This window comes from Palaemon carinicauda, chromosome 8 (genome assembly GCF_036898095.1).
Source record: "Palaemon carinicauda isolate YSFRI2023 chromosome 8, ASM3689809v2, whole genome shotgun sequence".
In the NCBI taxonomy this organism is placed as follows: domain Eukaryota; kingdom Metazoa; phylum Arthropoda; class Malacostraca; order Decapoda; family Palaemonidae; genus Palaemon; species Palaemon carinicauda.
Window position 1 is genome coordinate 102,840,527 of NC_090732.1, and position 26,232 is coordinate 102,866,758.

At 37.7% G+C, this 26,232-nt stretch overlaps 1 protein-coding gene across 6 annotated transcripts in view; it reads left to right on the forward strand.

Annotated features, from left to right (window-relative positions):
• The window catches only part of babo (TGF-beta receptor type-1 babo), a 419,621-nt gene that overhangs the window by 319,895 nt on the left and 73,494 nt on the right, over positions 1–26,232 (forward strand). For all 6 annotated transcript variants that reach the window (XM_068378789.1, XM_068378785.1, XM_068378786.1 and 3 more), the window contains exons 7-8: positions 19,101–19,195; positions 21,423–21,590. In XM_068378789.1, the coding sequence (XP_068234890.1) occupies positions 19,101–19,195; positions 21,423–21,590 (263 nt within the window). The remainder of the gene's footprint in view (positions 1–19,100; positions 19,196–21,422; positions 21,591–26,232) is intronic.

Below are 26,232 nucleotides of genomic sequence, written 5' to 3' on the forward strand. Positions count from 1 at the left end.
GAGGTAAAACCACAGGACTTCATGTGCACATTGGATCTCAAAATCGAATATTTCCAGTTCCCAATTCATCCGTCTTTAAGTAAGTACCTAAGGATCATATTCGACAACAAACAATACCATTTCAAGGTGCTGTGCTTCGGTCTTTCCACTGCACTACAGGTTTTTATGAAAGTGTTCTCCCTAGTGTCAGCTTGGGCTCACACAATCGTCTTCTGTCTCCCCAGATATATGGATGACAGGTTGATTCTAGGAAACTCGTTGGCTACCCTTCTTCAACACCGAGACAGACCTAGATTTTCACCAAGATATGGGGATCATGGTAAATTTCGAAGTCAAACCTGCTCCCCTCTCAAAAACTGGTACTGTATACTTTGGCATGATTATAGACACTGGTCAGCACAAAGCTTTCCCATCAGACGAAAGAGTACAGAGGCTGAAAAAAGTAGCAGGGTCCTTCTTCAGGTGAAAAGAACTCCCAGCCCATGGCTGGTTATGTCTCATAGGTCACCTATCATCCCTGGCCTGTCTAGTTTCCAATGGTCACCTCAGGATAAGATCTCTCCAGTTGCAATTCATGTCCAAGTCAAATCAACCAAGAGATTCCACAGGCGTCCTAATTGTAGATAGGTTCAGTGGAACAGATGTACCTCGGATAATGGATTACCAGGTCAACGATCTTGCAGATCCATGCAGAGATGGTGTTTTTCTTAACCCTCCTCTTGACCTTCCCCCTGCTGACAAAGAGATAGTGAACTTCATGATCTTTCTAACAATGTCACCCATTCAAGGGAATTGTGGAAGAAAATTCTCAACTTCGTCCCTGTGTTTATTGCTAAGACTCAAAATCCGAGAGTAGCTGATCCTAGATTCGGGCCCTTCTGGATTGTGAGTCTTTGTTTAATAACTGAAGACCCAGACCAACTGTTACTTTGCCTAGTGAGGAGTCTGAGGTTTTACCTCAACAGAACAGCAGCAGCTTTCCCCCTGTGTGTGGGCACTCTTTGTCAGCAGGGGGAAGGTCAAGAGAAGGGTCACGAAAAACACCATCTCTGCATGGATCCGCAAGGTCATTAACCTGGTAATCAATCCCGACCCCCTTCCACCATGACAACCCAAAGCTCATGATTTCAGGGGTATTGCAACGTCCCTAGCGTTCAAAATGAACTACCGTATTTGATGGCCTATAGGATGCACGTTATTCCTAAAATTTTGACTAAATAAATCTCCTTACATCTTATACATCGTAAGTAAAGTTTGAGACCTACTGTAGGCTTAGGCTTATCTAACCCAGCTTACGCTAGGTACATTTACCTGCACTGAACTCCATTCATCCTTATTATATTTTTATAGCTAGTATTATTGTATTATTACTGGGGCTTTAAAATGAATTAGTTAAAATTAAAGCAATTTAAACTGAAATGCTGTGACTTTTGTTTATACAGTGAACCCTCGCTACTTCGCGGTTCGACAATCGCGGATTCACCACTTCGCGGGGTTTTTCCATAACCCATATATATATACATATAGCGGATTTTCCGGAAAATTCGAAAATACCGCGAAATCTGAAGACCCCCAAATACGATATTTTGTTACCTGTAATTCCATTAATACTGTAATTAGTAATATCTGCTCTTACTGATTGTTCATTGCATTACATATGATATATAATTCAGCACAGAAAGAAATAAAACACGAAAAGAGAATGTGATCATACGATAATTCAGTACGTAGTAAAATTAAATCGAACATGAAACGCAAATCAGATGCAGTCATACCATATTAGAATGGTGTGTACTGTAATGGATGTGCTTCTTTTCCATGAATCTTTTGTATGTATACGTACGTAGTACAGTACTGCATCCAATAATATTCTTTGTTGCAAAAATCACATTTCGAATAAGCGTACGAGAGAGAGAGAGAGAGAGAGAGAGAGAGAGAGAGAGGCGTAAAATAGCGTACGTAAAGTGTGTATTATTATTATTGTTATTATTATTATTATTGTTGTTGTTGTTAATAAAATTATTATTATTATTATTATTATTATTATTATTACTGTACAGTATTATTATCATTATTTATTATTATTACGGTATTGTACTTAATCTACGTACGTTCAATATGCGCGGGGCATCTTCTATGAGTAGGTAACCAACGCATCATAGTACTGTAAGACGGGTTGTGATTGGTTCAAGCGCTGATAGATGACGAATCAGAACTCAAGTTTTGTTATCTAGCCTGTGATTGGTGTTTTGCCCGCATCTTCTACCCGCAGCATCAAAGTTCTCGCGGGGCTGGATCGTTCACTCTCTGTTACCGCGTATCGCTGAGTAGACGTTCTTAAGTTTGTGAAGTTTAATCTGTGCTGTGTGCGACCTTTTTAAGTTGAACTTTTTGTTACAGTACTGTATGTAAATCCTACTGTAATGGCTCCCAAGCGTTCTGCTTCTCTTAAGGCTGGTAGTGAGCCTAAACGCCACCGAAGGATGATGACGATAGCTGAGAAGGTTACGCTTCTCGACATGTTAAAAGATGGTAGAAGTTACGCGGCCGCCGGCCGCCATTTTGGCATCAATGAATCCACCGTTCGCTATATCAAAAAGGACGAGGCGAACATTAGAAAGACGGCTGCAATCACCTTTAGCAGATCAGCGAAGCGAGTCGTTACAACGCGTAATAAAACGATCGTACGCATGGAAGGTGCTTTAGCTGTGTGGATTGCCGACTGCCGGAAGAAGAACATAGCGTTGGATACGAACACCATCCAAACAAAGGCTTTGAGTTTATATGAGAATTTTGCTGCAAAGGAACCTAAAGACGACGACGGCAACCATGCTGAAGATGATGATGATGCAGATGATCCTCAACCAGGGACATCCACTGATTCCCAGCCTCAGAAACGTTTTTCCGCAAGCAAAGAATGGTTCGCGAAGTTTCAGAAACGCTTCGCCCTGAAAAGCATTTCCCTGCATGGGGAGTCTGCTTCCGCTGACACTGCCGCTGCTGAAACTTACGTGAACCAGACGTTCAAGAATATTATCGCCGAAGGTGGATACAAGCCGGAACAAGTCTTTAATATGGATGAGACTGGCTTGTTTTGGAAGAGAATGCCGTCGCGAACTTTCCTGTTCAAAGAGGAAGCCAAAGCCTCTGGCTTTAAGGCATTCAAGGATCGCGTTACCCTCGTGATGTGTGGCAATGCTGCTGGATTTTTGTTAAAGCCGGGGCTTATTTATAAGTCGAAAAATCCTCGCGCTTTGAAAAATAAAAATAAGAATCTCCTTCCCGTGTACTGGATGCATAATCAAAAAGCTTGGATTACGAAGATGCTGACCTCCAACTGGTTCCACCAGTGTTTTATCCCGCAAGTCAGTAAATATCTCTTAGAGAAGGGCTTGCCATTCAAGATCCTTCTCCTTATGGATAACGCTGGTGGACACGCAACTGACCTGTCGCATGAGGGCATTCAGGTTGAGTTCCTGCCACCCAACACCACGTCATTAATTCAACCGATGGACCAGGGGGTTATCAGGGCGTTCAAGGCCCTCTACACGAAGAATACCTTGGCGGACCTCGTTGCGTGTGTGGATGCTGCCCAAGATGACGAGGATGAAGATTTCAACTTGAAGGCGTACTGGCGGCAGTACACCATAGCCACGTGCCTGCAGAATATTCAGAAGGCACTTCAAGAGATGAAACCTGCAACCGTGAATGCGAGCTGGAAGAAGTTGTGGCCCGATATTGTTTACGACGACAAGGGATTTACTCCGTCGGAAATCCAACACTCTGCAATACGGAAATCTGTGCAGTTGGCTGCCATAATTGGAGGTGACGGGTTTGGCGACATGACGACTGAAGACGTCGACGAGTTGTTGGACTGCCATTCCCAGCCCCTAACTGACGCAGACCTCGAAGACCTGACGAAATCGGCAAGTGAGGAAGAGAGTGATACCCAGGAAGAGACCCAAGAAAATGTCGAAGAAACGGGCATAACATTAGAACGGCTTGCCAAGTTCTGCAACCATATCAAGGAGGCGAAAGAAATGTTACAAGAGTGGGACGAGGATATGGTTCGGTCTATGCAATTCTCCAACAAGGTCGATGACATCATGACTCCCTACAGGATGCTCTTAGAGCGAAAAAAGAAGCAGCGGCAGCAACTTCCGATCACAATGTTTTTCCAGCCTCGCAAAAAAGAGCCAGTTCCTCATGCTAGTACGCCTTCGGAAGAAATTGAAGAAGTTGAAGAGGTGTCCCAGGAAAAGACACCTCCGTCTGAAGAGACGTAAAATACTATCATTGACTGCACAGTAGAACACATCATCAGCTTCATCATCATCATTTCTACTGTGCAGCAAATTCATCGCCATCACCATTCAAGTTTTTCTTCAACTTCTTTCGTGGTGAGTACAGTAACAATCTTTATTTTTTACTTTAATATTCTTACTGCCTATTTTATAGTTTAGTAATGTACGTACTGTATGCATTAAGTTAAAGGGAAGGTTTTAAAAGTCTACATGTTGTAACCTATCATATTTTTTTTGTTTAAAATTTACATTTACGTACGTAAAACAATCTCTCTCTCTCTCTCTCTCTCTCTCTCTCTCTCTCTCTCTCTCTCTCTCTCTCTCTCTCTCTCTCTCTCGTAAATTGTTTTCCTGCTTTGCTACGTACAATACTGTATAATTTATATTTGTAAGGTAACATATTTTGTAAATGCTTTTACTGTAAATACTGTATGTACTGTATCATTATTTATCACTATCATCATGCGCGTTAAGTGCCTTGTTTGTTCTGAGCGTGGTTGTTTACTGAGCGTACACGCCGTCGTTTCAGGCGGCGTCATAAAGAAAAACATTTCATTTGGAAGTCCTAAGAAAAATATGTAAACTAAAACATTGGTAATATACAAATCAACATACAGTACAGTACTGTATAATCAATATAATCGATGCAAAAACTAACCTATACATATATGTGTACTGTACACTAAATGAGTTTGTTTCTTCATTATGATCAGAGATGAACGTAAACAAAACATTGGTTGCCATTTTTTATCGTGCTTTTTAGGTGTTTAGGAAACGCATGATATAAAATCGCCTTTAATATTTGTGCCTGTTTTAGTTTAGGGTGCTGTAGTACATGCATTAAGTGTTCTGTACATTAAAGGGTGGTTTGTTAACAGTACTACGTACAAGGGAAGGTTTTAAAAGTCCGAATATACATGTTAAATAAATAGGTAAATATGATGTCACTACTTCGCGGATTTTCACCTATCGCGCCCGCGTCTGGAACCTATCTACCGCGATAAACGAGGGTTCACTGTAAACATCAGCTGACAAAATGTAAACATCGAGTTATGGTTACATTCTCAGCAATCTTTCAACTTTCTCTTTCCTTAGCATTCTATCATTTCAATGGTATCATTGATAATGGTAGTAATCAAATTTATATTAGCATACATTTATTTTTCATTAATAATCCACCATGATTTGAATTTTCCTCACTCTTTCCCCAATCAAGCACCATCTTTTCTGTCCCATCATACTGTCACCTTTGTTATTGTTGACTAAACAAACAAAATGGCTTTTCTGTTATGCGCCGTGTAGACATTTTTAGGGATACAGTTAGTAAGATATTTGTAATAACATCTTTACTAAAAGCTCTTATTATTGTTAGTTATCGCTTGAATGTGTAAATGCGTTTGTTTGTTCATTATGATCGGTGATGGAAAGTAAACAAAACGTTTTCTGTTCTACGCAGCGTTTATTAGGAAAAACTTGACGTAGAACCATTCTTTTTTTCAATTATTTTGAATTACTGAGGATAAAGTAAGTAGAACAAAATTAATAAAAAAAATTTTATAACCAATACTTGGCAAAATATCTGTTGCTGCAAAAGCTAACTTATACAGATGTGCAAATGCGTTTGCTTGTTGGTTATGATCGGTGATAAAACAAACAAAGTAATGGTTTCTTTTTAATGTTGTGTGTTTAGCAAAACCATGATATAAAAGTTTTTTATTTAATTTATTTTGTACTTTTAAGTATACAACAAAAGCTAGCTTATGCACTAATGGTTGTCTTGTGCGCGGAAATATACAATATATTTCTACTTTTGCAATATACAGCTAGACTATTTTCAACAATATATGCTTAAATGCATTAAAAACTGTTTTCCTGAATCTGACCTGCTGAAATGAGGGTGCGTCTTATAGGCCGTCAAATACGGTACTCTGTGACGCAGGTTCTGCAAGCGGGCTTGTGGAAGCATCAGATGACCTTCACCGCCCACTACCTGCAAAATGCGACCCACAGGTGCTTGGAAATATTTTCCATTGGTTCTGTTGTGGCTGCACCCCAAGAGGTTTAAACACCTTAGGCTCCTTGATGGATAAGTAGCAGAGAGTTCAGGGTTAAGGTTATCCGGGATTAGTCTGGGGGTGAATGAGTAAGAAGGACAGGCTTCCTTTTTCATTCACCTTCCCCTCTCTTGGAAAATCAGCACTAAGATCATCAGCACAGTTGACCTCAGCTTTTCTGCAGGTAAGAACCATTTCCCTTATGTAACCTAGTATACAAATGATACTAATAATTGTTGTTGTGTCCCCAATACCTCTAGCGAGGGGGGATTGGGTAATGTCTAAGGTATTTTCAAAGATTCCTATGACTCAGAAAACTCATACCTTGACAGTCACATAGCTAGTATCATGAGCACACAGCTTCTGTAGGCTGCTAATCTTGCGTAGCAGCACAATATTTTTAGTGAGGTGTTAGGGTTCCCTCCAATTACGATCAATATTGTAAGGAGAGAATCCCAGGTCAATGCCAAGAGCCAGTTGGTACACACTTCCACCCTCCTAAGAGGTAAGTCATCTCTGTAAATACCAAGGGTTTGTATAGTGACAGAACAAATGACAAATTTGGATGTAATTTGTATTTTTCCTAACGATACAAACCTGGAGCTATTTATACAGATTGGCCCGCCAGCACCTGTCCCCTTGGAAAGTATTGCCTGCAAGCAAAGTGGCTGCTCAGCAGAGGTGTGTGAGTTTGTGGAGTAGCCGGCTATGCCCCCTCCCGCTAATTAGCGTTAGGTTTAGCTATCCCTCACTAAAATTCTTGTGAGCAGGCTCGTCTTTATGCTAAGCCAAAAGTAATATCCCTATAAATAGCTCCAGTTTGTATCATTAGGAAAAATACAAATTACTTCTAAATTTGTTATATTAGCTTGTTAAGAGACTCAGAGGGTAAATTTATAACATTGTTTGAAAAAAGCCGAACTGATAAATGCATATTTCACAACTGTATTCACTAGGGAAGAAGCATCGACCCTCCCTGAACCAGATATCAAATATGCAGGGCCCACAATTATCTTTACAATGGAAGATGTTTAAAAGAAATTAAAAGGGACTAGGTAAGACTAAGATTATATTCATCTTAGAGTGATCATAGAATAAGAAGAGATAATCCCACAACTTTTACAAAGTGTTCTGAAAGATAGCCAATGAAAGGAAGGCACCACAAGGGTGGAAACTCCTTTAGGTAGTGTTCCTCTATAAGAAGGGACCAAAAAACAAACCTGGCAACCACAGACCTGTCTTAACTTCAATGCTTTGCAAATATTTTTAATCAATTATGGCACTGCAAATATTTTTTATAAATTATAATAGATTCAATAGTAGAACAAATAGAGAAAAAGTCTTCTTATAGACAGCCTACATGGTTTTAGACAAAGAGATCCAGTGTGACAGATCTGTTGGAATGTTTCCACAACATGTTTAACATTTATGACAAAAGCAGGGCAATAGACATCATATACCTAGACTTTCAAAAGTCTAGGCAATTATAGCACTAGGCATCATTGATGAGCCAACTGAATGGATCGAAGATTGGCTGACAAACAGATAACAGAGTTGTAATCAATAGAGAAGCCTCAGAGGGGGCAGCTGTCATAAGTGGAGTACCTCAAGGATCCAACCTTGGGTTATTGCTATTTCTGAATTACATGAATGACATAGATTTAGGATTAACTAGTAGAATAGCCAAATTTGCCGACAATACTAATATGGGCATAAATCCTGCGAACTAAGAAGACATAGAAGCCTTAAGGGGAGCATCCGCTATGGGTATGAACATATAAACTTTCAGATACCTAAAATTGAGATATTACTTCTATCTATGGCCAAACATGTATGTGCCCTCAAGAAGTTTCTGGCAATAATTCTTATATATAAAGAAGATATAGTGGTTTTTAGATGGTTAAGTCATCCTAACTGCGTTGTCTGCTAAAGCAGACTATGTAGGTTTGTCTTGCGCATTGATTTTGCATAAATACACCAATTTGTTCATATTTTTTCGTTATCTTCATACGTCTGGCAAACATATATCTTTCAAGTCACTCATGTGGCAATGGAACACTGAAGTGTGTATACTTGCCAGGTTTAGGTTGTTTACACTTTGCGTATTCTTGTTTATTTTCCAATTATCGGGTACTTGATTAACTTTCCATAATGACCAAACGCAAAAGGTCTTTAGCTGCAAGAAGGAGAAATGTGGTAGTGGCATCTCAATTTAGAGGGGTAAAAAAAGATAAAGTAGACAAGAGTGATGGCGAGTCTAGCAGCAGTGAAGTGATGATGGTGACGAGTGATCATTCCCCAATGGGGGTGGGGGGGGAACTTGGGGCTGTGCTTGTGGTAATGAGTAGAAATTGTATCACATAAGAAAGTTAGTTGTTGTTCAAGTAATTTAGACTAGTTTTAAATAAGTATCAATAACAATATTTGCTAATGGAAGCTATGATGTTTCACCTTCCTTCATACTCTCATAGAATCTCAAAGAAAAACTTTGACCGTCAATATCTCAAAACTATACTTATTGATATTAAAAACTATTTTCTCTGCTATTTATCAACCAATTTCAAATCCAAATACATCATTATAAAGAGGAATACATTTACTATATTTTGTATGGAGGAATTTTTTCTAACGTACATTTTATATTTTCTATATTTTTCCACACTTTTAGAATATATGAATATATAAATATTTATATAAAAAAAATACCAGAAATATGGAAAATTATTACTGGTATTTTGTTTATATTGTAATAAACAAAATTTGTGTAAATTTTTAGTTAATTCTATTTAGTGCTTTTTGATAAGAATTTAATTGAATTTTTTTTGATAGATTTTTTATTCATTAAAAAGAAATGAGAGTCTGAATTCAATGAAACTTACACAGATTTATCTTTGCTTTAGTGGGTAAAACATTTAGAAAAATAGATTCATCCAGCGATAAATAACGGTTATGGGTTCAATGGCGGATGCTCCCCCTTGAGAGAGGATCTTATTAAGTGAATGGTCCAGAAAATGGCAAATGCCTTTCACCTGTTGAAAATGCAAAGTTATGCACATATTATTATTGTTATTACTTGCTAAGCTACAACTCTTGTTGGGAAAGCAGGATGCTATAAACCCAAGTGCCCCAACAGGGAAAAATAGCTCAGTGAGGAAAGGAAATAAGGAAATATACTACAAGAAGTTTAAGGATGATAACATTAGAATGAATTCATCATATATAAACTAAAATACTTCAGAATAACAAGAGGAAGAGAAATAAGATAGTATGCTCAAGTGTACCCTCAAGCAAGAGAACTCTACCCCAAGACTAGTTGGAAAAGCAGGGTGGTATAAACCAAAGGGCCCCAACAGGGAAAATAGCTCAGTGAGGAAAAGAAACAAAGAAATATACTATGAAAAGTTTAAGAATAATAACAACATTAAAATAAACATAATATATATAAACTATAAAAACTTTAAAATAACAAGAGGAAGAGAAATAAGATAGTGCCTAAGTGTACCCTCAAGCAAGAGAATTCTACCTCAAGACAGTATAACACCATGGTACAGAGGCTATGGCACTACCCTAGACTAGAGAACAATGTTTTGATTTTGGAAACACACACTTCTACCCTTACCGAGAGGAAAGTAGCTACTGAGCAAGTTTAGTGCAGTATTGCAGTTAAGTCCTTAAGTGAAGAAGAATTGTTTGGCATTCTTATTGTTGTCAGGTGTATGAGGACAGAGGAGAATGTGGTAATAATAGTCCAAACTACTTGGTGTATGTGTAGGCAAAGGAAAAATGAATTGTAACCAGAGAGAGGGATCCAATGTAATACTGTGTGGGCAGTCAAAGGATCCAATAACTCAGTCGGTAGAATCACAACAGGTGGCTGGTGCCCTGATCAACCTACTACACAGGTTATAGTAACCCACAAACAGATTACTCACTGCTGGTTAATGAAAATGTAAGTGTGGACCAGAAGGAAGATCTCTGGATTATTATTAGAAAAAATTTGAGGTTCACCAAACAGAGCATAAAAGCTAAAAATAATGCACGAAAAGTAATAGGTTACTTAAAGAGACAATTCAAATACAGAAACAAAGACACTATACTTCAGCTGGACACATCACTAAAGTAATAGGTTACTTAAAGAGACTATTCAAATACAGAAACAAAGACACTATACTTGAGCTGGACACATCACTAGTAAGACCCCATCTAGAATATGGAGTCCAATTCTTGGCTTCAAGTATTCAGAAGGATATAGATAGACTGGAGGCAGTATAAGCTAGGGCCACCAAACTAGTTTTAACAATAGGCAATTTGGATATAGATCGAGGTTGGAACGTTTAAACTTATTTGATCTACAAACTCAACGACTAAGGGTATAGTTAATAGAGGCATTCACAATTCTTAATAGAATAATAACTGTAGATTACAACAATCGATTCACGCTAAGCACAAATCAGTCCAGATGTAACAGATACAAACTGGAATAGAAAATATACAACACCACTCAATGTAGTAAGTTCTCTACATACAAAATAGCAAATGTATGGAACAGACCTCTAGCGGATGCAGTAATGAGTATCACGGTAAACAAGTTCAAGAATAAGTTGGACAAGATCTTGAAAACTCCAAACGATCAAACCAAATTGCTCTACCCAAGAGCAAAGGGAGTCTCCCCAGATGGATTAAAAAATCTTTGAAACATCCAAAATCCTTGTAAAACTCTCTCTCTCTCTCTCTCTCTCTCTCTCTCTCTCTCTCTCTCTCTCTCTCTCTCTCTCTCTCTCTCTCTCTCAAAGAAAGGCACAACAAGGATAGAAACTTATGCAATGTTCCTCCAATCTACAAGAAGTGACCAAAGGAGAACCTGGCAATTACAGACCTGTTTGTCTAACCATGGTTTTAGACAAAAGAGAAGTGACAAATCTTTTAGAATTTTTCCAAAACATATTTAGCATTTATGACAAAATCAGGGCAATAGACATCATATACCTAGACTTTTAAAAGGCATTTGACAAAGTTCCTCATGAAAAATAAATGGTCAAAAAGAGAGCTATTGGCATCATTGACAAGCCAGCTGAATGGGTCGAAGATTGGCCAATGAACAGAAAACAGAGTTGTAATCAATGGAGAAGCTTCAAAGTGGGCAGCTGTTACAAGTGGAGTACCTCAATGATCCTCTCTTGGGCCATTACTATTTCTGTTCTACATTAACAACATAGATTTAGGATTAACTTGTAGAATAGCCAAATTTTCTGCCGATACTAAATAACGTATAAATGCAGCAAACCCAGAAGACATCGAAGTCTTGTGAGAGGATCTATTGAAGCTAGGAGAATGATCAAGAAAATAGAAAATACCTTTTAACTGTGGGAAGTGTGAAGTCATGCACATATGTTTTAGTAACTCACAATCAGATTATTCACTGCTGGGTAATAAAATAGAAAGTGTGGATCAGGAGAAAGATCTTGGTTTTATTATCAGCAAGAATTTGAAGTTCACCAAAGCATAAACGCTGAAAGAGCCCAAACATTAATAGGTTGAATAAAGAGAGAATTCAAATACAGAAGCAAAGACACTCTACTACATAGCTGTGCACATCAATAATAAGACCCCATCTAGAATAGTCTAATTCCGGGCTCCAAGTATTCAGAATGATATACTGTAGATAGACTGGATGCAGTACAAGCTGGCCACCAACCTTGTTACAACACTAAGGCAATTTGGATATAGATGGAGGATGGAACATTTGAACTTATTTGATGTACAAACTCAACGAGTAAGGGGACAGTTATTAGAGGCATATAAGAGAATGTCAGGTACTTTAATTGAAACTGTATCTATCAAAGGGGGTGGTGATGACGGTCCTGTGGATGTCTTCTTGGTTCATAGGCACCTCATAATACCCCTTCAGAAGGTTGAGCCTGGAGAAAACCTTCGCTTTGTGCAAGTTTGTTATGTCGGCGATAATTGGGAGGTACTGTAGTGATCCGGTTATGTCTGCATGTTCAGGCACCTGTAATCCCGACACGGACGCAGAGATCCATCTTTCTTCAGGACGATGTGAAGGGTGACGACTTGGTCCTGATGCCTTTTGGCAAAAGGCCTATTTCTTCCATTTTAGCGAACGTTTGTTTAGCGGTTGCCAAACGATCTGGTGCCAGACCCCTGACTCTGGTGAATGCTGGGAGTCCCATTGTCTTTAAAGGGTGATAGTTACCATGTTTGGTGGAAACCGTGGTCGTAAACGTAAAACTTCTATGTACAATGCGAGGAGGTGAGCGTAGGCGTCCGTGGGTGCGCTGATGTGGAGAGCGAGGTCCGAGTAGCCTGGTAGAAGAGGTGTCGACGAGTATGAGTCCTCGTTGACTAATCGTTGAGAAGGACATCAATTAAGAGATGGAAACGTGAGAGGAAATCCACACCGTGGATTGCCAATGTGATGTCAGCAACGAGAAACTTCCAATTATATTTGCCGCTTCAAAATGCTAATGTAAGGGTTTTGTAACTTTGGGTGGGTTTCGCAGATCCGTTGGCAGCTACCAGCCAGACATCGGCAAACTTAGACTTCGTTGTGTCTTGGAGAGTGGCCTTGACAGAAGAAAACGGCAAGCATCATTGTCTACCAAAAATTGCATTCCTGTACCTGTATGATGTAATGAATGAATGAATAATTTGAAGTTCTCTGGCATCCTGACATCGAAGGTCATTGATGCCAATACATCATGTAAAAAGAAAAGATTAGTGAAAGGGGAGGCAACTGCTGCTGAGGTATGAGTGAGTGGTGGTATACATAGGTGGTGAGCGGCTTTATTGCCACTCTGGCGCTTCACAGGGTGGACGTTTGTGTCCTACCGATTTTAAATAACCTTTGGTTGATGTTGAATAGTTGTCCTCTTATCAGGAGTGGAGGCATTAATGGAGTTCCTGAAGGGCTAAGTTGGTCATCAGGTCCTTCATGGGCAAAATATCGACATCGGGGATGGCAGCGCATACAGGGTCGGGTAGTCGCCATACCCAAAGGGCATGAAGTAGATTCACTTTACGAGGAGAGCCGTCTGCCACCGGTTGCAGACGAACGATACTGGTCATTTCCCTGAGGGCAAGTGAAGCCTTTTGGTCCCCCAACGGTTCTGGATAGAGCTGAGCTGTAAAAGCTTGGCTATATGGGTGGCTGGCGATGGTGAGTACTGCTCCAAGAGGTGTTTTAAGGGTATCGTACGCTATTGGGATGTCCCCATGTTTGCAAAGCCAATTGGAGATTTCTGGGAATGTGTCCTTGGGGATTGCCATGTGGACATAGTTTGCTTTACTGTTTGAGCTAGTCATGCCCTTGATGCAAAGCTGGACTTATGCATGTTGGAACGAAGAGAACTCTTCTCCGCCGGCGAAGGATGGCAGTTTCATTGGGGCGACGTTTGTGAAAGAGTCAGGTCCAGGGGTCGGCATCATCAAAAAGTTGGGCACATCAGTGAGGAGGATGGCAGGAGGGAGCGAGTCCTCCGGTGGTCACCCATTGTGCAGGAGACCCGTTAGATGGTAACTGAGAGACGAGGTGAATGGAACTAACTTTATTTCAACAGATAGTGAGTTTATATATACTGTATGTTCAGGACAAGAAGGTCACAATATTTCAATCAAAATAATTCATGAACAGACAGGCTTTAATAGGTTGTGTTAACAGTGAGGTGTAGAGTGAGATGTACGATAAAAAAGAAAATACCGTTACAGTGTAAGAGCAAGTGCAAGACACGTGCAGTACACAATAAACACAATCTCCATGATCCCATCCTTCCATATTGCCACCAATTAAACTGCCACTACAGGTTCAACCTTTTACACAATTGTCGGACACCACACGATGGGACACGTAACAGGTGGATCTCTTGTGCCTGATTTTCAGTGACTTTCGGGATATCACACTCTAGGCATCTACTTCATTCCAGCTTTCCCAGTCTACAATATGGGTTACAAGATTGTCCTTTTCTTTGTAGTTTTCCCTTTGTGCTTCTTTTTCATGGGAACGTAACGATTATGTCCTCTCTCCTGAAATCATGATTATTATTATTATTACTTGCTAAGCTACAACCCTAGTTGGAAAAGCAGGATGCTATAAGCCCCAGGGCTCCAACAGGGAAAATAGCTCAGTGATTTATGGAAATACAGTAAGTAAATACCGTAAACTACAAGAGAAGTAATGAACAATATAGAATATTTTAAGAACAGTAACATCATTAAAACAGATCTTTCATTTATAGACTATAAAAAGTTAAAAAAGCAAGAGGGAGAGAAACAAAATAGAAATTGTGCCAAGTGTACCCTCGAGTAAGAGAACTCCTCCCCAAGACAACCCAAGACCATGGTGCAGAGGCTATGGCATTATCCAGGACTAGATAACATTGCTTTGATTTTGGAGTGTCCTTCTAGAAGAGCTGCTTACCATAGCTAAAGAGTCTCTTCTACCCTCACCAAAAGGAAAGTAGCCACTGAACAATTACAGTGCAGTAGCTAACCTCTTGAGTGAAGAAGAATTGCTGCACTTGTTTTCTACGATTGTCATTTCCTGCACAATTGGCCGTGATTGTGAAACGCGATTAGGAACTGTACGATCAAGAACCATGCAATTGAAAATATCAGGATTGGGAATCTTGCATGCAGAAGCCATGTGATTGGGGACCACATGATCAGAACTTTTGCTTGTTCTTCGGGGGCTCGTTTTTTTCACCTCGCCTTTTTCTCTTCATCTCAGCGCTCCCATCCCAGAGGTCCTCCAACACAACAGAATCTTTCATCATTTGAGATCATCTGACACAGTAACTCTATTCCTAGACTTGGATCTTCTCACACGAAGACTGGCAGTCAAGGACAGATCTTCCCATACTCCAAGAATTGACCTAAAACCAAGATCTTCCAGTTCTCTCTCTCTCTCTCTTTTTTTTTTTTTTTTCCACAACAGGGGTTAGAACAGGTGACTTCTCAGCCCCAACTGCAGCACATGTTCAAGCACTAAGTTGCCACATCATGATTCTATGACTGTTAGCAGGGACCCTGACCTTGCAGTCAGGTACAGTCGGCCCTCCTTATTTGCTTAGGGTTAGGTAACATACACACCCGTGAGGAGTGAAAATCAAAGAATACTTGGTGGCCTAATGTGTTGTTGTCAGCTCATAACACTCCAAAACACAGGCCACTGCCTAGGCACAGTTGTTTAAGACACTAGGTAACTCACTGTACTGTACTGCACTACAGTACATTGTTTTCATGTGTTTTTTTTTTTCACGGTATTGTAGTTCATACTACTTTTCATTGGTAATTGTACAATATTGATACAGCTTCAGTAAAGGGTAAGCTATTCATAACACAAAAGCTCTCGCCCCACCACCCTTCGTATAAGAAACAACAAAACACTAGTTCCTATCTAAAAACTCACTGGTACTATAGAGTAAAAAAGTCACTAATTGTTGATACTTGGAATGCACCCGAAATTGAAAACAAAATACAAAAGTGCTGCAATTAAGCACAATTATCTTTTTTTTTTAAATCATGATTATTTTTAGAATGTGATGATGTTGCGAGCTTGAACTAGTCAGTCAGCTGACGAAATTAAATGTCATGATTTAAGCTTTAGCCTTCAGTATTTTGTATACAGTACAATACTGTACTGTAAATACGGTATTAGTAGTTCTTTTTCAATGATTGTATAAATATTTACCCTATGTAAAGTAAAATGAAATAAAAACTGACTGTAAAACATTACTAACATTTATGAAGCTCCTTGCAGTAAAATTCTTCATTGAACATGAAGTATACACACACACACATTTTCTCTCTCTCTCTCTCTCTCTCTCTCTCTCTCTCTCTCTCTCTCTCTCTCTCTCTCTCTCTCTCTCTCTCTCTCTCTCTCAGTAAAAATTCCTAACTAAAACATGTAGCCTATGTAAAAAAAAAAAAACACCCTCTCTTTACATTGAGTTTTAATCTATCATCCTTTCAATTAATTTCCTTCATTTCATCATTTTTATCTAATTATTTCCAGCTTATAATTTTCCTTTAATAATATTTGATACAGTTATTTATAATGAATTACAAGCATTTTAGTGAAAATAACTAGAATGAAGAAAGCAAGACTGTTCCACGTTCTGTAAAATATTCTCTATAAATATTTTATGAAATTCTTCCATCATTTCTGTTTGCTTTTCATTTCTGTTATTCACACTTTTTATTGTTCATTATACCCTTTCCTATTGGTTATTATCCTTATTTCCTTTTCTCAGTATTACACTCAATATTTTGTGTGTGAATTTTATTTAATACAGATTTTGTATAGACAAATTTACTTCATTAAACCTGGATATTCTACCTTGGTTTTGACACTTCTTACAACACCTTCCCCTGAAAGTTTACATCGATTTGCTGGTTTTATAAAGAAATTATTTTATTCTCTTATTTCTTAACAGGAAAATTTGATTTTTTAAAAAAGAAATGTCTTTGAATGTAGCATAAACTAAGAACATGAAGTAGGTTCCCTAAACTAAAAGGTAAGTTTTTGTAGCTCTCGAACTTAAGACATACTTTCCTTGTTAGGAAAAGTGAGGCAATTGCACTCTTCACAACAGTAATTCAAATCACAGCACTATCACTGCAGTAATTATTAGCACATCCAGAGGCAGGCAACTTAAAACAATAAAATCTCTCTCAATCTGGAAGAGGAGTACTTGAGTCCTACAGATGGGAACAGAGAAACTAAAATAACAGGCCCTGGCACTTTTGCTGCTTGCCATTAACCACTAGTGTATTTCATTACTTTATTATAGGCATGTGTCTACTGAAAGGAAAGAAAATGGGACATTTTTATATATTGTATAGGTACATGTCGAGAAACCAACTTCTGATGTAGAAAAGATATGAATATCATGGGAGGTTTATAGAAATAATGCCAAGTTCTGCTGCACGATTTTTCTCTCTATTGTGGATATATAAGAAAGTCTGGAAATGGTTGTGAAGACCAAATATAAGCACCAATGGTAAATCTGTCATTTTTGTTTTATGAGATCATGATGTGGATGCCCTTGTTGGGTATCTATAGCAAATAAGTATTTGTAATAAAATGTAAGATTTTTTTATGTTGTATGGTGTACATTGTTTTTAGTTAACCCTGGATAGGTATCATTATTTGACCACCTTAATTAGGTATTGATGGGTTGACCTCGAGCCGAGGTCACAAAAAAGTTCATAGAAAATTCATTAACAAAGCAATTCACAACCTATTACTATTAAAAAAAATTTCAAAGAATATTCTATTCATCAAAAAAAGTAAATGAAAGTAAAACACCCAAAAATATTTATTACAAATAAATAAAAAAAAAAATAAGTATACAAAAAAACGACTTTGCAAAAAAATTCACCTAAAATCCAAATATGGAAATAAGCTAAAACTATTTTAAGCACTTATTTTACGATAATTAAACACCATTTGCTGATATCCAGAGGGGGTAGGAACCACAAGGGAACGTTTCCTGAAAGGAGAAAAATAGTGTCTTTTTTTTTTTTAGGGGGGGGCTAAAAAGAAATCTCCTCTTTTCAACATTTTTTGGGGTAGGTAAATGACATAGTTAGTGGCTGAAATTTTATAGGATTATTGTATTATTATCATACAACAAAATTGTGTAAAAGAATCTGCACTTGGATATTGTTTAGTTTTATGAATAAGATAATTTATTTTTTTTCTTCGGATTTCTATTTTGAATTTTTTCATAAATAAAATCTTTATATCCATTTCTGAGCATGGTTATTATGCATGTAAATATCAGAAATTTCAGAAAAAAGAGGAATACATAGAGCTATGCCAGCTTGTGTAGGATATGCTCACAAAATGTCTGCCAACCACACCACCTTGGAAAGTCAAATCTGCTACCTGAAATGGAGAAAGATATGTCAATATCAGCGAGTCATTTTCTTATATAATTGTTCAAGGATTTGCATGACTATATTATGGTAGCTAGAATGAAGTTTATAGATTATTTGGCAATTAAAAAATATGAAATAATTATCATAATAAAGGTACAAACTTACAGAAACAGGAGAAATAATAAGCTATTTTATAAAAACATAAGGTGTAGAAGACATTCACAAACACTTTATAACAATCCTTTTTTATATACACCTAACTAGTACTGCACATTCGATAATTATATAAAAATTTGATACTGCACAACTTACCTTAATTAGGGATTGATGGGTCGAGCTCGACCCGAGGGCATCTCAGAAATAGCACAAGGAAAAGAGCTGGGATGAAATGCGTCCTCACCTAACTGCTGCGCACACTGAACTGAGGTCTCGCAGGCCAATATCACTCACAACCAATATGGATGAAAGATTATGGCAAAAAAACCTGTTTTTTTTTTTCTTAACCTCGGGTCGTGTACGACCCACCACAGCTATCCAGGGTTAAATTTTATATTTTTCACAATTAGTTTATTATATTCATGACAATGCAGGATGACCTCACTGATTCAAGTGCTTTGAGAGATATATATATATATATATATATATATATATATATATATATATATATATATATATATATATATATATATATAGTATATATATATATATATATATATATATATATATATATATATATATATATATATATATATATATATATATATATATATATATATATATATATATATATATATATATATATATATAAAACAATTCTAACTGTCATTTTGTCTATTTACAGAGATGAAAGATCATGGTTCCGAGAAGTTGAAATCTACCAAACTGTCATGTTAAGGCATGATAACCTTCTAGGTTTTATAGCAGCTGATAACAAAGGTATTTTACTGTGTTGTTTGTATGATTTTCACAGATTTTTCAGCTTTTTATAAGAATTCCATTATACTGCAGTGCTTGTTTGTTTCAAGTGTTTACAAGAATTCCCTCACTCTTAGTTCCTTGTGGAAGGTGACATTTGAGAGAAACTACTTAACTCGTAACTACTTTATAATTCTGAACTAAATGGCTTGAATTTTCTTACCTATTAAATGATCTCCTCTTCTCTCCTTGTTCTGTTGTGACTGACCTGTAGTTGTTATAACCCCCCCCCCCAAGGCTTTGTAATTGGGATTGACTGGAAGAAGGTGAGGTTGGACTGTATGAACAAAGAACACAATGGAAAGCATATAAGTTATTATAACTGTGAAAATTAAGAAACTTGTTAAATATTGCTTGGAAACTGTTTATATCAATTTAATAGCTGGTAATGAAAATTGAAAGAATGCAGAGTAGGAAAAGAAAAGGTAGACACTGTAAGTAATTCATAGCAAATACACTAGCTATGGAAAAAGACGACAAACTTATGAACATTCAGGCCCCAGGTCATAGACTAATAAGAGCTTAAAAGCCTTTGATGACTTCAACTTGCTAACCAACATCTAGCTTGTAAACTTTTTATACAGTCAGAGGTAGCAGTTCTTTGCATTTTCTTTAAAGTTGTAGGTTATCATCATCATGTAGTCAAAAGGAGCAGATCTTCCCATTTGCTCTGGTAAATTTGCCTTGTAGCTCATCAAAATCTTACAGTCAGAAGGTGCAGATTATTATTATTATTATTATTATTATTATTATTATTATTATTATTATTATTATTATTATTATTATTAATTGCTAAACTACAACCCTAGTTGGAAAAGCAGAATGCTCTAAGCCCAGGGGCTCCAACAGGAAAAATAGCCCAGTGAGTAAAGGAAACAAGGAAATAAAAGACTACATTAGAAGTAGTTAACAATTATAGTAATATATCTTAGCAGTAACAACATGGAAATAAACCTTTCTTATATAAACTATTAAAACATCAAAAAAAAAAAAAAGGAAAAGAAATAAGATAGAATAGTGTGGCCGAGTGTACCCTCAAGCAAGAGAACTCTACCCCAAGATAGTGGAAGGCCATGGGACTGAGGCTATGGCACTACCCAAGAGTAGAGAGCAATGGTTAGATTTTGGAGTGTCACCCCCTGTTCAGAAATTGGATGTCCTTGTCACAAATTCTGTCGTGGGAGTTCATGAAGAGTTTTGATCCAAGTCTGATAAGACTTTAAAGTTGTGCTTCGTTATATTAAAAGAGCAGCTACAATACATCTAATAATTTTTGCTGGAATCTTTATTTGAAAAGGGTTTTAGCAGTAAGTCATGGCACACCAAGTCAGCATTTGCTAAAGATTATCTTGAAGAATCTTGGTTTGCTTGTCAAGATTGCTATGCTTTAGGTGCTATATTGGCTACTGGTGGTATGTGATATAATAATTTGTTTATTTTTATTGATTCGATTTAACGAATTTCAGATTGGATTCTTCAAGTTTCAAGGTGTTAGGATTATATAAATAAGTCATTAGGGAATCAGGTTACATATATTTATGAAAAACAGTCAAGTGAATCAAGTTTTAAGCTTTAATTTTGGACAGTTTGTTACCAAAAACTAGGCTGAAAACAAGTGTAGGGTTTTAAGTAAGTTATTTTAAAACAATAGGTTACATATTTCTCTATCACTCGTGAACATCAGAGTAGATTCATAGAAATAAATGGCATTTTGATAATTAAATTTATTTCAATACTCACTTGAGGTTCATATACATATCCTCCCTCCTTCCCACTGACTAGTGGCATCAAGAGGATAAGGAATACTTTTAACTACAATATTGAAAGACAGATGATGTATGGCAAACTCAAGCCATGGTTAATGCCATTAATCGCTAGTTTGTCTTTTTAGTTTTGTGTAAGTAAACTTTGATATTATTTGTGATTAGGGAGTCGAGCAATATGTGCATCAAGTAATGTCTGAAATAAAATTTATTGAATTCCTTTTTTTCAAAATTTCTTATTTAATAATTATTGTATGTAGTCTTATGTTTTGATCTAACCTTTAGTATCTTCTTGTGAAACATAAGTATGCCAGCTCAGTGGTTATGTTGAAATGATTTGATCAATAAAGACTTTTTAGTTTGATAAATATACAGTATGTGTAGTGATATTCATATCCACTATTAAAATATTTTGTAATTTCCAGATAATGGTACCTGGACTCAACTTTGGTTAGTCACCGATTATCATGAGAATGGTTCATTATTTGATTATCTGATGAGATATCCAGTTGACACAGTAGGAATGATTCGTATGGCGCTTTCTATTGCAACTGGTTTAGCTCATCTTCACATGGACATAATGGGAAACAAAGGTACAGTAATTAGTTTGCTATTGTTAATTTATTCTCTCTAGGAATGTCTTTTAAATCTAATATGTACAAATAAAGAATTTATTGTAAGATGATTGGTTTATGTGGGATAGGATTTGATTATTTTTATTTCTGTATAATTGATTTTAAGCTATGGCTTAATGGGTGAGATAGTTTTCATATATTTATAGATTTTCAGATTATTTTTTGGCCAGAATTAAATTAATTTTGATGAATCTTACCTTAGTTCACATTACTTATAAATAGGAAGCATGAGCTTTTCGACTTTTAATAAAAAATTTATATTTCTATGAACCTCTCTTGATGTTTATATTGTTAACCATGAGAAGTGCTATCCACTAATTCTCCAACAAAGCAACTAAGAAGCTGTTCAACCTCAGTGACATATTCATAAACAATTATGAACCACCATTCCCAGCAAGGAAAATAGGTTATTAAATCCACGAACATGAGAATGAACATTATTCAACTATCTCCCTCTTTTCTGCCTTTGACCTTAAAAAAAAACAAAAATATGCTTTAATTTTTATCCGTCAAATAAACAACATACCTTGCTGTTTTGAATACTGGACCTCCAACACATTTTCATGTACAAAATGGAACCCTTACCTTTAGTTATCTCGTTATGCACCCCTGAGAGTTTTTTCAATTTTTCATGGGAAGTAATGGATGAAGGTATCAGAAGTGACCATTCTCCAATCCTAATTAATTTAGTTGTTGAAGTACTGGCAGTTGCACCAAGATCTCTGTTATGGGTAATTGCTAAAGCCAATGGGGAATTATTTACAGTACTTAAGTTATTAGAAATGGATGATGATAATTTTCCCACTATAGAGAAAGCCCTTTAGTATTATAGCAAAGTCATTTTAGATGCCTGTAATAAATCTTCTCCCAATAGTACAGGTCAGTTTACACAAAAAACGGTCCCTTGGTGGAATATTGAATGTCAAATAACTTTAAGCTATGAGAGCTGCATTTACTCGATATTGGTGTCATCCAGCTGTTAACTGTTCTTTTAAAAAGCCATTTGTTTGTCAGGATTTGTTAGATTAAACTCAGAATCATAATGGTTTATAGCCAGTTGGTCCCATCTTACTGCTACATCAGCTGGAGAAAGTGCTGATGCAATTAGTAGCATTGAGATAGGGGGAAGTTTTAAGTATAATGCCAAGTTTTTCTCTCAAAAAAAATGATACTTTACCAAATACGACAACTCGCTGCTTATCTATAACTTTGTGATGTGATGGTATAAAAAAGTTCATTAAACCTCATAAATAATTGCAAGTGGCCCTTAGTCAGTGTTGGAAAGCATACATACATACATACATACATAACCAAGGCACTTCCCCCAATTTTGGGGGGTAGCCGACATCAACAAATGAAACAAAAACAAAAAAGGGGACCTTTACTCTCTACGTTCCTCCCAGCCTAACAAGGGACTCAACAGAGTTCAGCTGGTACTGCTAGGGTACCACAGGCCACCCTCCCCCGTTATCCACCACAAATGAAGCTTCATAATGCTGAATCCCCTACTGCTGCTACCTCCGCGGTCATCTAAGGCATCGAAGGAAGCAGCAGGGCCTACCGGAACTGCGTCACAATCGCTCGCCATTCATTCCTATTTCTAGCACGCTCTCTTGCCTCTCTCACATCTATCCTCCTATCACCCAGAGCTTCCTTCACTCCATCCATCCACCCAAACCTTGGCCTTCCTCTTGTACTTCTCCCATCAAGCAAGCATAAAAACAGATAATAATCCCTCCCCCATCATGGGAGATTAGGTATTTGACCTTGAACTGTCTGGCAGACTGTAGTGCATGAGCTTAGCCCTAACAAAGTTTATGGCTCACCCAAGAAAGCTGCTACAAATTTTATCTTGATTAAAGTCCAGTACAGTAATGCCTCACAAAACAGAATTAATTGGTTCTGTGATGGTTTTTGTAACAGGATTTTTTCACCTTGTGAGTTGCCTTTTACACGTAAATAGCCTAATTCATTCCAGACCCTATAAAAACACCACATTAAATGATTATAAAGAGGATACATACCACTAAACTACTAAATGTATGACAACTACTGTATTTGGATCATTCACTAATAAATTAACCATTGGTAACCTGTAAAAGAAGAGGTGTATAATAAGAGCTAACAGTAAAAATACAGTAACAAAAATGTGGAACCTTATCTTTGGAGTGAGGCGAGGTCCGAGAGCGAAGAGCGGGGCGGTAGAGGAGGATGACTATTGGCGGAAAACGTTAACAAGTGGCAGAAAACGTAAACTTAACTTTACAAAACAGATTTATAAATGACAGAAAACATTAACACTTACTTTTAGGAAACGCATTTACAAATGTCAGGAAATATTAACTCAAGTTTACAATAAACTTGAAATTTATTTTTTTTTTTTTGCCTTTTTCTAATTTTTTTTTCTTCACGTTTTGTATTTTCTATATTTAATTACACTATGTATTTTCTTTATCACTTCCACTTTTCTTTCGTTTTTTATCTGACACTTGATCTGCTTCTACTGAAGGCCTCTTTTTAAGTAATCGTCCAAAGAGGCTTATTTCTGCCTGTTTCTTAAAATTTCCCTGAAATGACTCTGACAAACTTTATTTCCTGGGTGTTTCTTTTCTACAAGAGCCACCATCTTAAAGTAGCCATCTAGACCCTCCTTAATTTCTGCCGTTGTCAGTGGGTCATCCTCCTCCCCCCGTTGTACTCTTCCTGAACGACGCTCACTCGCATGGCCTCCAACTCTTTCAGGTCATCCATCTTAAGTTTCTCTTGGTGCTCCTCGATAAGCCCATCAATGTCGGCCTCATCAACTTCCAGACCCATGGACTTTCCAAGTGTAACGATCTCGGCAATTTCAGATTGAGCAACAGGATCAGGATCGTCAACATTTTTGAAATCGTCTTCAGCTTGGTCTGCATGGAAGCTCTCGAATTCTCGTGCGGCGACGACATCAGGCCACAGCTTTTTCCACACAGAGTTCAAGGTGCGCCTCGAAACCTCCTGCCAAGCTTGATCAATCATTTTGAATCATATGACAATATCAAAAGACTCCTTCTAAAATTGACGAAGGGTGAGGTTATGCTTTCAATGATTTTGAAACATCTCTTGAAGAGATATTTTGTATCGAGCTTTTTAAAATTTGAAATCACTTTCTGGTCCATGGGCTGGAGGAGAGGGGTGGTTGTCGGTGGAAGGTAGAATACCTTGATTAAAGAATACTCTGCTACACTATCTTCCTCGAGGGCAGGAGGGTGAGCAAGGGCAATGTCCAGCACCAGCAGGCATTTCATAGGGAGGCACTCCTATTCCAAATTCTTTTTTTAAATTGGGCTGAAACAAACATTTATCCACTCGATGAACAATTGTCTTGTTGCCAAGGCTTTTCCATTAGCCCTCCTCAACACGTGAAGATTTTCCTTAGTGACCTTGTGGGTCTTGAAGGGTTGAGGAGTATCAGACTAATACACCAATAGGGGTTTCACCTTGCAATCCCCACTGGCTTCTGCACAAAGTGCAAAGGTAAGCCTGTCCTTTATAGGCTTATGCCCGGGCAGCCTCTTTTCTTCTGCCGTGATATACGTTCAACGAGGCATTTTTTTTCCAAAAAAGCCCAGTCTCATCGTAATTGAAGACTTGCTGGGAAATGTAGCATTCCCTGACAGTCAACTCGTCAAACGTCTTAACAAAGGCCTTGGCCGCTTTCGCGTACGAGCTTGCAGACTCCCCATGACGCACCACCGAATGAATGCCTGAGCGTTTCTTAAATTTTTCAAACTACCCACAAGAAGCCTTTTGAACTCTGGGGGTGCCTGTTTCTATGTTCTTTCTCCTGCATCGACTTTGGCCTGAGCATGAACGAGATCACCAAAAATGGCACTGGCTTATTGGCAGATAATTGCTTCATTGATAGTGTCTCCAGCCATTTCTTTGTCCTTTATCCAGACAAGCAGCAGTCTCTACATTTCATTGTGGGCATGGCTCCTCGTACTGGAGAAAAGTCACACCCTTAGGTGTTGCTGCTTTGATAGCTTCCTTCTGCTTCAGGATCGTTCCTAAAGTAGACGGATTTCCGCTATATTCCTTCATGATCACACTTAACTGCATGCCAGTCTCGTATTTCTTGATTATTTCCATATTCATCTCCATGGAAAGCATCATCCTCTTTCCCTTGACATCAGAGACTTTCCTAGGACCCATGGTTAATAATGTAACGTAATATCACACACCATACAGTACTGTACAATTGTTACGGAAGCAAAATCACAAATACTTAAGTCAATGCATACGATACCGCCACCGAAATGAAAAGACATAGGAATGTCAATGTATAGGTGCATGATGGGATACAGTACAGTAGATGCCGACCAATAGAAAAGCAGGATCTTATTGTAGTAATTAGCGTCTGAGTAGGGAGATAACCAATGGAGTGCGGGAGGATGGTAGCGAGTTTACGGGCTGGCAGCGCTTGAATTTTAAAATAAGTCTCGGACAAGGTCGAGCTCTCGCACCGTACCTCCTTTTGTTTTCTGAAACATTTTTCATGATGCGAGTCATAAAATTCTTCGCATCTTGTTTCGCAGGGTGAAAATTTCGTAAGCAGATTCTT